A 16,309-nucleotide genomic window follows, 5' to 3' on the forward strand; every position below is an offset into this window, starting at 1 on the left:
CAGTTCACAGGTTCCCCACCTGTGACTTGCACACTGTCCTCTCAGCTCTCACTACTCAGGTAAGTTTCTCTCAGATTCCTGTCCTTGAAGGTTCTCTTCCTCATTGCTATTACTTCCGCTCACAGGATTTCACTGCTGAAGGCTCTGTCTATACATAAGGAGCTGAGCTTGATATTCCCAGATTAAGTTCTTCTGCGAACAGATCCCACTTTTCTTCCAAAAGTTAATTAATTATTTCATAGATCTCAGGAACTAATGTTACAATCCTTCTGCCCTAATCCCAGTTTGGCTACAGAGAAGGAATGGCATACCCTGGATGTGCATAGAGCCATTAAGATATATCTCCGCCCACTAAGGACATCAGGACTACAGAGTAATTCTTTATTACATTTTGTGACACCTCTCTGGGGCATAATGTTTCCAAATCCACCCTTGCTAGGTGGATTTGCCAGTGTATAACTTTGGCCTACTTATCTAAGGGTCTCTTGTCTCCTAGTGGTCTCATGGCACATTCCACCAGGAGTTCAGAGATACTTGCTGCTTTGTCCACCACAGCTCCCATAGGGGACATCTGCTGGGCTGCCACCTGGTTGTCACTGTCTTCCTTCATGTGACACTATACAATGCAGAGTTGGGCACTGACTGGTGCCTCTTTCGGAAGAAGAGTTTTGCAGCAAGTGGAACCTCAGTAGGACCAGACTCTATACCTCCCTGCAGTTTGTAGGGGCTCTGGTATGTCCCGGCTGTTCTGGATACACTACCCCACTGAGGGAGAATGAATCGTTGGCAACTACCTGAAAGGCGATTCTTTGTTATGGTGTTCTTGTTACTTACGTTTATTGTTATTCAGCACCGGAACATTTTCCTCATGACTTAAACTGGGGTTGAGGGGGATAGCTCCTCCCATTAGCCAGTTGTTTTGATTGGCCCTGTCGCGAAGCAGGAAGGAGGAGCAACCCAGCTGTTCTGGATACACTCTCTACCACTGAGAGAAATGACCTTTCAGGCAGGTGCCAATGATTCAGTCTGCCTAGAACCAAGTCTAAGGAAATCAGTGTGTGTGTGTGTGTCTGTGTGTGTCTGTCTGTACGTGCGCACATGTGCATGAGTGCACATGTTCCCCAAGCAATAGAAAATGTCTGGAGCTGCCACTGAGACCCCTGAAGCAAGGAACTGGAATCTGCAGCTGAGCCACCTAACTATCCACCTATCCATCTAATTCCTCTTTAGGTTGCACAACTTCAGCCCTTCAGATATTGGACTATAACTCCCATCATTCCCAGCCACAGTGGCCAACAGTCAGGGTTGATGAGAGTTGTAGTCCAAAAACAGCTAAAGCACTGAAGTTGTGCAGCCCTGCTGCTCTATAAGCTCTCAGCTGAGGCCACCCAGCAGCACTAGTATGCAAGGTGAGGACCCAAGTCAGGGTACTGATCCTTTAAGCTCCTTCCACTCTCAGCTGAGGGGTGGGGTTTGAACTATCAAGAGGAACACCACTACTACACTGAAGAACTCAGCTGAACACTGGACCTTCTGAAAAGACTTCTGCCTCTCCTGGGAACACTCCTGCAGAGACTGCCCCTTGGAACATACAACCTGCTGTAGGACAGCTCCACCTGGAACACAGAACCTGCTGCTCAGTCCCCGCCAGGCCTTATTGAGTGCCCAGTGAGCTCACAACCTGGTCAGTATAAGACAGGTTGGGGGCACCTCCTTCCCATTAACAGCATTTCAAAGGGAAAGAGGAATTGTGGGTAGTTGAAGCCTTTTGGTGCTCTTCACTCACCAGTCTTCGGATGACTCCTTTAATAGCCTGGTACCAGTCTTGGCTAACAGCCTCACTGTCTGATTGCAAGAGATACTCATTGCCAGTCACAGTACGGAACTAAGAACAGAAGAAAATAGGTCAGAATGGGTTAGGTGACTAGTTCCATGTACCAGTATCATGTTTTTCTGGCAGATGGTATTTTATGATATAAGGAGAAAGTGCATGAAAAGTGATCACGGAATTGACATTCATTCTCAGGAATGTGGCACCTCAAACCTGTGGCTGCACTTGACGAGAGCCCACCATAGGAGACAGGAATTGATTTCCAATACCCACTTCACAGGAAATTCAGTCCACTAGTTTTTCCTTCCCCCACCCCACCCCCTTTCCTTATTGATCGAATGCACAGGCAATGACCCCTACTTTAGGCTCCTGAACACCTAGTCCCAATGTAGAACTGCTATGGATCAGCTCTGAGGCCTCACATGTGGAAAACAAAGAAACCCATGGTTAAGGAGAAAGAGTCCCATTTCCAGCAAACCTATCCTTGGTTTCAGGGCCACCAGAAATGACTTCTGGTGTCATTTCTGATCTGGAGGCCATTTTGTGGCCCTTAAAAATAAAATCCTGTAGGTTTTGCCTGGAATAATTGGAGGTGGGGGGGGGCATTGCTGGAGAGCAAGGTAGAGTACTTTATTTATCTCCCCCCGCCCCGATTTTTAGCCTTTGTGTGTGTGTAGAACATTAATCTGTTATTTGCTTCTTTTAATATTGTAAACCGCTTTGGGTGCCTTTGTCAAGGCATAAAGGCGGTATAAAAATGTAATAAACAAACAAACAATGTGACTTTTGACCCATTTGCCCTCAGTCAAAGTGGCATTCATTCACTGAGCATTTGCATGCTTACATGGATGACATTCCGTTTGCTGGACAGGTCCCTAGCCCAGTCAATGCGGGCACAACGCAAATCCACACTGCTTTCAGGTCGGCTACTGGCCGGAGTCTGCAGGGGAAATGGAAGAGGAGTTAGGAGGTTCCCCACAACCTCACCAGAGAGGTCAAAGGTGGCATCTGGTGTCATGTGCAATGTGTGTTTTCTTCATCATTCACCTACCACAAAACAGCTTGCCTGCTTCACTCACCCATCCAGCTGTCACCTTGGGGTCCTTGTAGAACATGAGGCTGTTCCCAGCTAACACCAGCCATGAGGATGCCCAGCACTTTCTGAGGGGTAACAAGAGAAGTAAAGTGAGTATCCATGGGGCAAAACTGCTAACACATATATTCCATATGCCTCCCACCACACACACACACACACACACACACACACACACACACACACACACATCAAAATTAATGTTCCAAAATTAGTGCATGGGTACTATTAATCTGTTGCAATAAACACTGCAGTGATATACATTACTTTTCACTGATACAGTATCTATGGTACCTCTAGCAAGCTGCCTCTGTTGGAATAGCAGCTGTTGAACAAATGAATTTTCTGCATTCTCCATCACCTTGCATGTTGTAGACACCACTCTATCTTGCTCTGGTGGAGTCATACCCAGAACCTACTTTATCCCTTCAGGTTGTGTCTCCCTTCCCAGTTTAAAATGGTAGGCTAGTGTCAGTGAAATATTCTAGATTAAGGATCAACTGAGGCCCAGTTTATCGACTTCCTGTTCTCTGCAAATAACCCATTAGTTCAAGTCTGAGTCTGAGGAAGGGGCAGAGAATTCTCCAAGATCAGTTTAATCCACTTACTGAAGAAACAGTGGGCACATTTATTTATTTATTTATATGTTTATATCCCGCTCTTCCTCCAAGGAGCCCAGAGCGGTATACTATAAACTTGAGTTTCTCCTCACAACAACCCTGTGAAGTAGGTTAGGCTGAGAGAGAAGTGACTGGCCCAGAGTCACCCAGCTAGTATCATGGCTGAATGGGGATTTGAACTCAGGTCTCCCTGGTCCTAGTACAGCACTCTAGCCACTACACTACACTGGCTCTTAACCACATGTTAAACCAAGCACTTACACACATGCAGTTATCATGAGTTTAGATCCACTACAATCTTATTCACATGTTATATTCAACACGTGTACAATTTGTGTACAGTGTATGCATGTTCAACACACGTACAGTAGTACACTTAATAATTGTACCCTGCATTTGAGGGGGCCTGTACCTAGGTTCACTTTTAAAATTAACACATGTACAGTCTGCTGAGAAATGGGAGGGGGTTGTGAACCTTAGAGCCCCCACACATCCCACTCCAACCATTTACTCACTTCCCCTGGTTTGCTACCACCACCTCCCTCTATTAGAAGGACACTGTTAGGAGGGTTTGTGTCTCTGTAAAGTCAAGCCTCCCCTGACTTACCCACCCTTAGGTGTCTGTAGGATAACGTGTTTGAGTGGTAGTCAAGTGGGAGAGAGTTCACAAATTAAAGCACATTTTAATTTAACAATTAAAGCCTTGTTGTTTATTGGACACTAAACAGGAACAGGCAATTCAAGGGTTAAGAGGAAAAGTGACAGGCAAAGAAAATAAAAATAAAACACATCTACTGCCTAGGGAGCAAGAGGTTGCCGGTTCGAATCCCCGCTGGTATGTTTCCCAGACTATTGGAAACACCTATATTGGGCAGCAGCAATATAGGAAGATGCTGAAAGGCATCCTCTCATACTGCACAGGAGATGGCAATGGTAAACCCCTCCTGTATCCTACCAAAGACAACTACAGGGCTCTGGGTCGCCAGGAGTCGACATCAACTTGACGGCACAACTTTACTTTACCTCCTAGTACTGATTTTAAGCTATCTCACACAACTTTCCATCATCACCTCAGACTTGGTACCCTTCACACAGGAGATTGTGTTCTCCACCCCGCTTCAGTCAGGCCGCTCACTCAGCCAATAGGGAGTGAAGATTTCGTAACAGCTCCTCCCTGTGGGGGCTTGCTAGGTGTCAGTCATAGTTGCTACCTCCCCACAGTCCGACCCCCAAGACACAGGAGCTGGCTGCCTCAACCCTCTCTAACAGTTTTGGAGGGAAACAAATTAACTCTTTAATGGGCAACCTGAAGCCTGATCTTCACACCGCCATTCACACAAAAACATGTACATGTGTCCAGAATCTGTATATACATGCAATATAATGTATGAACAAGTATTCTATCACCTATCTGTCTTATTTTCTCATGCCCCATTACTCGTGAACTGGCTTCCTCTCACTTGTGGAAAGAACTCAGTCTCGGCTCTCTGTTACTTCCTTCTCAGCGTGTCTGGCCCCCTCCTGACCTGTGACGGTAGTTGAAGAAGGCCCCATTATCCACTAACACCCCCGTGTCGCCCCTTTGTCCATTCATAGCCAGGACATTGCTTGTCAAAACCCCTTCAGCTGTGAAATGCCGTACAGCCAGAGCTGCGGAACAAGCCAGGTTAGCATGAGGGCTGGAGAACTAAGGGCTTCCTGGATTCCACCAAGAGGGATGAAGAGCCAGTCACCCCTTTACAAGGGCCCCCACCACCACTGGAAACCCCAGCTGGTTACCTGAGTTTCCGGCCTCCTTCTGCAATCTTGGTTTTGTTCAGCTGTCCGACTTTCTCCACGGTCTGCAGCAGGGAAGAAGAAACATCAGCAAGTACCCCAGAAAAGTCTTCCAATCTCTCCGGCACTGGACTCCCCAGGGCCCCTACCGACGAGGCCCCAGGCAGTGCCCTTTCCCTATGCACCAGATGTGGTTCACCTACTGGGAAGAGGGTGTAGAGAGGAAGACAAACAACTAATCACTGGGGAAAGTGATATAGCAGGGGTCAAACTATACACGATGCTAAACACAGTATTATAATCCAGGCTTCCTTTCTTGTCTTTTTCAATGTTTAAATAACAACCTCAGGGTATCAGGAGTGGGACTGTGGTGGGGGGAGGGGCTATGGGGGTCAACTCTTTCTCTCATGCAGTGTCTATTATGGAAATTGTCTTCCCCCAAAGCTGGAAAGACATTGCTATTAGCACCAATAAGGTCTTCCCTCCCTGGGCAAATAACAGCTTTAGGGGTGGTTTTTGTCAGAAAAATGGCAAGAGGGAGGATTAACCCCCTTTCCCTAAGCACCACAGCTAGATCCCCCTTTATAGCTGCTTTTTTTTTTTTAAAGGAACTATAACACTATATTTAATGTCATGGATAGTTTGATCCTCATTCTCAGAGGGAAATGAAGTAGAAGCAGTGAGTTAAAGGAAGCAACATGACTCCAGGGGTCATCCCATGAAATTGATTGCCGGGAAATCTAGGACCAACAAACGGAAGTACTTTTTCACACAACGCATAATCAACTTGTGGAATTCTCTGCCACGAGATGTGACAGCCAACAACCTGGATGGCTTTAAGAGGGGTCTGGATAACTTCATGGAGGAGAGGTCTATAGATGGCTACTAGTCGGAGGGCTGTAGGCCACCTCCAGCCTCGGGGTCGGGGTGCCTCTGGGTACCAGTTGCAGGGGGAGTAACAGCAGGAGAGAGGGCATGCCCTCAACTCCTGCCTGTGGCTTCCTTTTTTGCTTTTTAAAATTTTTATTGGTTTTTACAATATCTTAACAATCCTGTTACATCTAATTAAGTAAATATTGACTTCTCGCTCACCATCACCAATCTGCATGATTCATTAACTATACAAGTCAACCACTGCTATAGTAATTCAAAACATATATCCTACACATTGCAAACTCAATTTTACTCTACCCAACCTGCTATTATTACTAAATTTCAAACCCTGCTGAAAAATCGAAATTAGAATAATAGTTCTTTAAGTATAGTAAGAATGGTTTCCAATCTTCTTTAAAACATTCCAAGTTTTCATCCCTTATCAGTACTGTAAGTTTTGCCATCTCAGCATATTCCAAAATCTTTATCAACCAGTCTTCTTTTGAGGGCATTTCTTTGTCCTTCCATTTCTGCGCATATACTATTCTGGCCACCGTGGTTGCACACAATAAAAATGTTAAGTTTCTTCTGGAAAACTCTCCTTGTGTTATTCCCAGCAGGAAGGATTCTGGCCTCTTAGGAAATGTCATTTAAAAAATTTTCTTCAGCTCATTATATATCATATCCCAAAAGGCCTTTGCCTTCCTGCAAGACCACCACATATGAAAAAAAGTTCCTTCACAGTGTCCACATTTCCAACATTTGTTTGGAACATTTTTATACATTAATGCTATTTTTTTGGGTGTCAAATACCACCTGTACATCATCTTATAATAATTTTCTTTTAAAGTATAACATGCAGTGAACTTTAAATCCATTTTCCATAATTTTTCCCAAGCTGCCATATCTATATTATGACCCACATCTTGAGCCCATTTTATCATAGTCGTTTTAACCACTTCATCTCTTGTCTCCTCCAAAAGCAACAGCTTATACATCTTAGAAACTAATTTTTCGTCATTTTCACACAGCTCCTTCTCAAATCTCGACATTTGATCCGCAAATCCAACTTTAAGATCCTTCTTATAGATTTTATTTAACTGATGGCACTGAAACCAGTTACTAACCAGATTTTGTACTTCGATTAGGTTTTTTTTAATTTACAGCCCTTTTCTTGGAAACATAACAAATCCCTATAGGCACCCCATTCAGGTTGCATATTTATCTCTTTACATGCTAAAGCTTCAATCGGGGATAGCCATAATGGAGTTTTAAATTCCAACCATTTTTTATATTTTACCCACACTCTCATTAGGCTCCTTCTTACATAGTGATTAAGAAAGTCTTTATGCACTTTACTTTTATCATACCATAGATATGAATGCCATCCAAACCTTCTATCAAATCCTTCCAGATCAAGTATTCTGGGATTTCTTAATGTTATCCATTCTTTTAACCACATCAAACAAACAGCATCAAAATACAACCTTAAATCTGGCAGGGTAAGACCACCTCCTGCCTGTGGCTTCCAGCAGCATCTGGTGGGCCACTGTGCGAAACAGGATGCTGGACTAGATGGGCCTTGTGCCTGATCCAGCAGGGCTGTTCTTACGTTCTTATGTAACATACATTTTGGAAAGGATAGGTGGAAGCTGCAGAAAGCAGGAATGGATCCTGGGGTGTGGCAAGAAGCATAGAGTGTATCCTGGAGTGTGTTTACCCTAGAACAGTGATTCTCAAACTTGGGTCCTCAGGTGTTATTGGACTTCAACTCCCATAATCCCCAACCAAAGGCCACTGAGGCTGGGGATTATGGGAGTTGAAGTCCAATAACACCTGAGGACCCAAGTTTGAGAATCCTGCCCTAGAAGAAAGGTGCACAAATTCCAGCCCCATCCAGGGCACTCAGATGCTTAGGGATAGGTTCTGCTCTCTCTAGCCTCCTTGCTTGATTCACTCACTAGCCCTATAATTTTCAGCACACTGCTCTCTTCCTCTCTTCAGCCTATATTTCATTTTGAGTCCTCTGCCTGCATGACTTCTATCAGATCACAGGAGGGACTTGTCTTCTTTGAGGTGGATGGGCTGGCACTGCAAATCTGGGCTGGAAATGCTAGCCCAGATCCTTGCTAGCACTCATTACTACCCTGATAGGAGGGTCAACCATAGGGTGGGGAAGGCATAGGAAGAAACTTACTTGCAGCAGGTCAGGGAGATGTGAGGGGGAGCCATTGGCATCTGCTGGTGGGGGACAATCCACTACCCAGGCCTCACTGCTGTGCTGGGAAAGGTTCCGGCGATGAGTTCCCTATAATAAGAAGGGAGATGCAGAAAGGGAATTTCCTGGCCCCTCAGCATGTCCAATCACTTCCTACACCCTTTGTCCTCCCCCCACCACATGCACACCCCTCCTGCTCCAACACAGCGTAACCCGTTCTTGCTGCAGCACATCCACCAGTTGCATCTCTCTCATGCCCTTCTGACCCAGACATCCCAAAGCCATAGATGTCTTGGCTTCTGGGTAATTTCCCCACACCCGTGACTTACCTTGGGTGCCCGGGTCTCGGGCAGCACCATCGATCTGGTGTAGGCCAGCTTCCTGTCCCTGGCCCTGAGACCCAGACTATCAGGTTGCTCACCCCCAACTCCGTCTTCCACTTTGTCCAGTGCTTCACCCAGAGCAGGGTCTACTAGGACAGAGGGGTTGTGTCCTTCTGATTGCACTAAGCTCTAAAGAAACAGAGTCACAGAAAAAAGCAAGAGATGCTTCTGTCCAGAAAACAGGACAGCAAACAGGCAAGAGCCTTGGCTCTAGTAAGAAAGGCTTCCCTCTCTGATTAAGCCCAGCTCTTAATGGTTCCCACAGTCTTAATCCAGAGCCCCCCTGCTATTCCTTTCAACCCTTGGCTCCCATTACCAATGGCCCCTGACCCACAACTTTCCGATGCCCCCAGCCCTGACCCTCACTGCTAACAGTACTAACAAGACCCTTCAGACACAAACTCTGCTGGCAGGGGGCACGTGGCAATGGGGTGTGTGTGGAGAAGGGGGAGAATGGGTCTGGAGATTAGCTGGCAGGCCTGCTCCTTCCCCTTTGCCAGGACATGGAGTTCGTTAGAGTAATTATTGCAGAATGTCTCAGGCACCTGGCGGGCGGCCCAAACATTCAGCTTGGCACAAGGTGCTAGGAGCAATAGACTTTGGAGGCAGAGTCTGGGGTGGGAGGCAGCAGGTGTCTGTCAGCACAAGTCACCAGCAGGAGGGCAGAAATCCCAGGAACCCATGCTCCCCTACTCAAAAACCTGCCTCCTGCAGCTGCATACAATGGAAACAAAGTGAGAAACAGTGAACACATGTCATTTTGCACACAGAAATAGGAACAAAGGAACATAGGAAGCTGCCATATACTGAGTCAGACCTTTGGTCTATCTAGCTCAGTATTGTCTTCACAGACTGGCAGCGGCTTCTCCAAGGTTGCAGGCAGGAATCTCTCTCAGCCCTATCTTGGAGAAGCCAGGGAGGGGACTTGGAACCTTCTGCTCTTCCCAGAGCGGCTCCATCCCCTGAGGGAATCTCTTACAGCAGTCACACATCAAGTCTCCCATTCATATGCAACCAGGGCAGACCCTGCTTAGCTAAGGGTACAAGTCATGCTTGCTGCTACCACAGGACCAGCTCTCCTCTCCTCACACTTGCATCCACACCAGCTGCTGTACATGGCTCCCCCGTCACCCATCTTTTTCCCTCACAATAACCCTGTGAGGTAGGTTAGGTTGAGAAATGATGACTGGCCGATGGCCACTCAGTGAGCTTCCTGAATGAGTTGAACCCAGGTTTCCAGGAAGAGACCAAGTTCAGCAGTCTAGCTGTTATTTATTTATATGAGATATTTACTATCCTGCCTTTCAAGCACCAAGGCTTGACAAGGCGGCTTGGGAAAGTGACAATAAATGTCACAATAAAACACATTTTAAAGTAAACAAAATATAAAAGCAACCCTATGGAAAAGCCATAAAACAATACAATCAGGATCACAGCAGAAGTTAAATCCTACAGATACCATTAAAATGGATCATTTAAAAGCCTCACAAAAGAGAGTTTTCATGGCCTTCTTGAATATTGACAATGAAGTGGTCTTCCCAAAGAGGGCATTCCAGAATTGCGGTGCCACCACAGAAAAGGCCCTCTAGACATTGCTGACTGAATCTTTGACAGTGGCATGCTGGAAATCAGGGCTATTTGCACACTGGCTCTCTGTGATCACTCTTGAAGTCTTATAAACATTGCACTCAGCCTTTTTTTTTTTTTAATGCTCCTAAAAACAGCATCCAGTAGCCAAAAAAGGTTCATGCAGCAGGATTCATTGTAGTATGTGGCCATCATGGCTGAGAGACGCCTAGGAGACTGGGGCTGCGTACCTCCCTTAGATCAAGTTAAAGGTTTACAGAGGTTATCATTCTGTTTCCACCAGTGGTCAAACAGATGCCTAGGTATCAGCTGCCACTGCTGAACAGTGCTCAAGAAGAAGGGACAAGCCCCATTCACATCATAAAGATGTGTTGCCTGCTCAAGCACCCACAGCAGCCAATGCACACCAATGCACAGGCCACTGCTGCCAGCTGCTCTGCTGCCGTGTATCAAAAATAGGGATTAGCCACTGCCGGTAATGTGCATCTTTAAAGCAACATCTGTTTCCAGGAATGGGGGGGGGAACATGCACCCCCCCCATTTCTACAACCACATTTCTGGGAATTCTCACCTGAATTAAAAATGGTTGTTTCCCCCACTACATCAACCATGTTCCCCACACCAGCCATATTCACCAACACTCCAACACTGCATTAGAGACAAAACTGCACTTCGTCACTACTGTCTTTCTGGGCAATGAACAAGCTTGATCAGCCTTGCCAATCGCTTTTTAACTGCAATCTGCTGCCTCTCTAGATGAGCTGTGACACTAGTAATGGGCAGCAGCCAATCAGTGACAGACCTGCCACTCTATTGTCTAATGGCCATTGTTAGATAATTGCTTGAAGTCATATGAGGTAATAATCTGTGCTAGCAATTGCACACATTGGTCAGCAAAGGTGCCCCCGAAAGAATACTAGCCTTACCATCTCCTGGTTCCTTCGTGGTGGCTTCCATGATTTTTCACCTGTTTCTGGCTTGTAGAAATAACTACGCTGGGAGTTGGAATCAATGTGCTGTTCCCAAGCTTTAAGCACCAGTAGTGGGGGGCTGCGAGGGGTGGGAGGCAATGATGGTAGCTGCTTCATCTCTTCCAAATTGCAATAAATTGGGGGCTTAGCCATAGTAGGGCTGGGGAGAGTCAGGTGAGTATCATCCCACATCTGTTAGAAGAAAACAGATCTGCTAGTTTTTCATAAGAAACAGCAGCCTCCCTCATCGTAGGCTACAGAACAAGTGGCAAGAACCTCCATGGGACTTCACAGTTGACCCAGTAAAGAATTCTGGATACCTAGATTTCAAAATTGAAATTTCTTGTTCACCTCCTAGACCATTGGTGGCAGCTTGATCTAAGGTGGATCACACCAGTCACTCCACAACATTTGCATTTTGAGAAAGAGGAAGGAAGGAAGGAAGGAAGGAAGGAATTGTCTGTGTCATGGAAGTATTTGCTGCTAAATATAGAGGATTTTCTCAACATATTTTTTGTTCACCAGCTGAATACTGGCCACAGGCAGCAAGTTTAGTAGATCTGAAGGAGGAAAAGAGGAAACATCTATCGCTTTCTCTTTCAAACAGTTCTTTTCTAAATTCTTGGAAACAATTTGCCATTTTTAATTGCATAAGAATAGAAACATCAGCATGATGTTCCTCAATAAACTGTATTCAGTTCTGGCATTAAGTGAAAACCATGTTAACCCTATATAAAATAGCTAAAACTCAATATAAAATATGTTCAAAAACAAAATTACAGCATAGCAATATCGTGTTTCCCCGAAAAATAAGACAGTGTCTTATATTAATTTTAGCCCCCAAAAATGCACTAGGGCAATTAGCGGTACATCGGAAATTACTGCTAGGTCTTACTTTCGGGGTAGGTCTTACTTTCGGGGAAACAGGGTAGCAATAGCACTTACATTTATATACCGCTCTATAGCCGGAGCGCTCTAAGCGGTTTACAATGATTTAGCATATTGCCCCCAACATTCTGGGTACACATTTTACCAACCTCGGAAGGATGGAAGGCTGAGTCAACCTTGAGCCCCTGGTCAGAATCGAACTTGTAACCTTCTGGTTACAGGGCAGCAGTTTTACCACTGTGCCACCAGGGGCTCATTTTACCACTGTGCCACCAGGGGCGCATAGATAAACAACTGGTAAAACTCTGTCAAGAATAGCCTTGACTGGAGTCTTTGTAAATAATTACTTAAAATCTAAAATAATAAGCAAAACATCTAATTAGCCAATAATCCCTAAAATGTTAATAATACAGAATATATCCTGAGACTATTGCATAGTCAACTCAAATATCTCTATTTCTACATCCTCCTTTTCTCCCTCACCCTACTCTAGCCAACCACTCTTTTCTAACTGACTCTTCTAACTGACTTTGTTTTCTAACTAACTTGGAATGCTCTTGTCCATCACATAGAACTCTTGACATCAGCATTCCAGGTCATTATGAGAGGGAGCGAGGGAGGGAGAATTTTTACCAATTTTAACATTGGTTGGGAAAATCCATCCCTACCAAAACTGCTATCTGCTTCTGAAGCTACTGTATTTGCAGCTTTGGGTACCAATAGCAGCTGAGGGGGGGATTTTCAGCAGGAAAACTAGGCAGGAAGAAAATGTTAACCCCGCCCCTGTGCTCTGGTCTCAGTCTGGATCAATCATGCCCCTCTGCACTTACTTCCTTATTTATTGTTAAAATATAGTTTGATCCTGATTTAGTAGCTTCAGGTATAAATAACAATTTTGCTGGGTGGGGGTTGCTTTTCAGTGGGGAAAACAGTGTAAAGTTAAATCCCTTCTTTTGCAACATGGTCCCAGTCTGGATTGGGGGACCCTTGGCTGCTTTTGTTTTTGTTTTTAAAAAGATGTAAGAAATCACAAGCTTCACTCATTTTAGAAGTATAGCCCACTATCTCAAGGATTTGAGGCAGAAAATAAAAGCAACACCACCACACACATACACATGGCAGAAGATAAGAAACTCTAGTCAAATTCAGTGAAATTGCCCCATACTGTCCTAATGTAACCCTGAACCGTAAAGACCAACCCAAACGAGTGTACTCGAAGCTTCTGAAAGATGTGCTGGATTCTATTGAGGCTCAGATGTGATAATCCCACGTGCCTATCCTAAGGGCTGGCCTAGCCTTTCCCAGAGTAGGTCATGGAGAGTCCAAGGCTGATAAAGAGTGTTGGAGTTGGCTAGAGTATTGGTCTGGCGAGACCTGCATTCAGATCCCCATTGAGCCATTAGGGCCTACTTTATTATTTATTTATTACATTATATCCCGCTCTTCCTCCAAGGAGCCCAGAGTGGTGTACTACATACTTAGGTTTCTCCTCACAACAACCCTGTGAAGTAGGTTAGGCTGAGAGAGAAGTGACTGGCCCAGAGTCACCCAGCTAGTATCATGGCTGAATGGGGATTTGAACTCGGGTCTCCGCGCTCCTAGTCCAGCACTCTAACCACTACACCACGCTTGCTCCTACACCTACTTTAGTCCAACCACATACATTCTCTTTCACACACACGCACCATCTGACCTACTGCCAGGATTACTCTGAGGATAAAACAAAGTATCTGCTATATCTGCCACCCTAAGCTCTTTGGAGGAAGGGCAGGAAATACATATGGGAAATATGTGAATCATGAGGGCCCTTCTAGGTATGTCAGAGTTCTGTGCTAGAACGGCAGAAGCTGACTCCAAACTGTGCTCATGCTCATGCACTATCCTACCGCTCCTCTAACCCTATATATTTGGCCTGAATCCCACTCATGGACTATCTCCAGCTATGCCAGGTTTGGTTTTTTTTTTTTACATTTATATCCCGCTCTTCCTCCAAGGAGCCCAGAGCGGTGTACTACATACTTAAGTTTTTTCCTCACAACAACCCTGTGAAGTAGGTTAGGCTGAGAGAGGAGTGACTGGCCCAGAGTCACCCAGCTAGTCTCATGGCTGAATGGGGATTTGAACTCGGGTCTCCCCGGTCCTAGTCCAGCACTCTAACCACTACACCACGCTGTTCTCCCTGTTTTCCTAACCTTGGCCTCCGCTGTGTTCTGTTCCTCCTAGCTCTGCCAGAGGAGTCTGCCTCAGGCCAACACGCAGCCCTGACTGCGTCTCTAGGCATGCCATTTGTTGCTCAAGCTCCAGAGGAAGCTGAAAAGTCTTGCTTCATTGCTGGAGTCTGTAATGATTACTAGCAGTTCAGAGCGCCTCGCTTACCCTTGTGTGTGTGTGTGTGTATTCTCCACCCCCACCCATCCTTCATATTCTGTCTTCTGCCCCTTTTCTAATTTAGGTCTCTCAGCCTTTTCTCATGCCCTCCCTCAGGGAATATCTTGAGGAGCACCTCACTGCCCTGCCCAGTCCAGTACTTACGGCCTGCTGTCAGTATGTGGGTCAGCTGTGGAACTGAAAGGCGCACCCTGAAATGCTGGCCCTCCTACTGGCTTCCCCACATCCTGTGTGGGAGCACAGCCTCCTACCCTCTTCCAATCAGGGAAAGGGCAAAAAGGAGAAGTGGTACAGAGTGAGAAGGCAGATGTTCAGATACGCTGCTGTTTGCTAAGAGCCCAGAGTGACTTTAGTAGGAACCCCTTTTTGTTTTCGGTTCACAACATGGACTGTGAAGAGGGCGTGATATCCGTCTGTGGCAAAAGCCCTCACAACCATAGTTTCTTCTCCCAAGATGGGCCTTATGCTGTCCTCTTTACTTTTCCTTTTTTACAGGTTTCTTAAAACATGTTTTCTTTCTTTCTTTGTATGTTTACAAACTGTTTAGTCACCCTTTCCAAGGCTAAAGTAGGATGTCTGTACTGTCGTCGTCCCCCCCCCCCGCCCGCATCCGCCCCCACTCCAGGTGAGAAACATACATGTGCTGTCACTCATAAAGTAAAGTGTGCTGTCAAGTCAATTTTGAATCCTGGTCCTGTGGTTTCCTTTTGGTAGAATACAGGAGGGGTTTACCATCGCCTCCTCCCTCACAGTCTGAGATGATGCCTTTCAGCATCTTCCTATATCGCTGCTGCCCGATATAGGTGTACCAGCGGGGATTCGAACTGGAAAACTTCAAGCATTTCCCCGCTGCGCCATTAGCTGCTTGCTGTCACTCATAGCATGCCTTATTTCCCCCTGCAGCAAGGCCACTTACCCCCATTACATGGGGTTGAGATGTGGTACTATGGATGATAGGTCAGAGCTAAGAAACTCTCCTAAACAAAATTAGCTTGTTTTTGATCATCTGGCAGGCCTATGTAACTGAACAGTGAAAAATTGCCATTATGAACTTGTGCCCGATGTCACCATTAACAGCTTCAGTATGGAAGACATGCTAACAGCCCTCATGGGTGTGATATCATTGAGGATGTGAGCTTAATCAGAGAGAGGAACCCAAGAAACAATATAACAAAAAGAAATCAATGCTATTTTAGCCCTATTCACATACAATGTTCAATGTAGATGTGTATAGTGTACACACATTCAGAGCCTGGACAAGAGCAGCCCAACCTTGGGCTGCTCGTGTGCAGTGCCTGGATCAAGGTTCATCCTGGCACTGCCTTCACCGTAAGGCCGACTTTTAACCCTGGCCTTTAACCAAGGTTAGAGTGCGAGCGCGCCCTCAATCCAAGGGCAGGGTTGTGTGTATGCTTTTGTAGCCTGAGTACACACAGAGTCAGGTGCCTAGAGCACCCAACTCATGGGGGATTCCCCCAATGCACTGCACTCGTCACACAGTGCATTGTGGGATACGTGGAGGCTGGGACTCATTTTCCCAGCCTCCAGGATACCGCACAGCTCAGTGGCACCCATTGTGTGGGTGTGTGAGCCACACAGTTCAGTTACTCCATGGAGGATCTGGAGGGAAGGTAGGTTCAGCCCTGCTTTCCCCCTTTCCTTCTCCACCGCTGCCATGGTC

At 45.9% G+C, this 16,309-nt stretch overlaps 1 protein-coding gene across 11 annotated transcripts in view; it reads right to left on the reverse strand.

Moving 5' to 3' along the window:
* ARHGAP9 (Rho GTPase activating protein 9) overlaps window positions 1-16,309 on the reverse strand; it is a 58,483-nt gene that overhangs the window by 22,526 nt on the left and 19,648 nt on the right. For 7 of the 11 annotated variants that reach the window (XM_053295104.1, XM_053295105.1, XM_053295108.1 and 4 more), the window contains 7 exons: window positions 11,308-11,544; window positions 8,741-8,923; window positions 8,391-8,501; window positions 5,324-5,385; window positions 2,911-2,992; window positions 2,676-2,771; window positions 1,787-1,885 (listed from right to left, as the gene is read on the reverse strand). In XM_053295104.1, coding sequence (XP_053151079.1) covers window positions 1,787-1,885; window positions 2,676-2,771; window positions 2,911-2,992; window positions 5,324-5,385; window positions 8,391-8,501; window positions 8,741-8,923; window positions 11,308-11,544 — 870 coding nt within the window. Of the gene's footprint in view, window positions 1-1,786; window positions 1,886-2,675; window positions 2,772-2,910; window positions 2,993-5,323; window positions 5,386-8,390; window positions 8,502-8,740; window positions 8,924-10,952; window positions 11,164-11,307; window positions 11,545-14,432; window positions 14,646-14,772; window positions 14,892-16,309 lie in introns of those variants that run through there. The other 4 variants (XM_053295111.1, XM_053295112.1, XM_053295113.1 and 1 more) reach the window with 4 other exon arrangements.

This window comes from Hemicordylus capensis, chromosome 2 (genome assembly GCF_027244095.1).
Source record: "Hemicordylus capensis ecotype Gifberg chromosome 2, rHemCap1.1.pri, whole genome shotgun sequence".
In the NCBI taxonomy this organism is placed as follows: Eukaryota; Metazoa; Chordata; class Lepidosauria; order Squamata; family Cordylidae; genus Hemicordylus; species Hemicordylus capensis.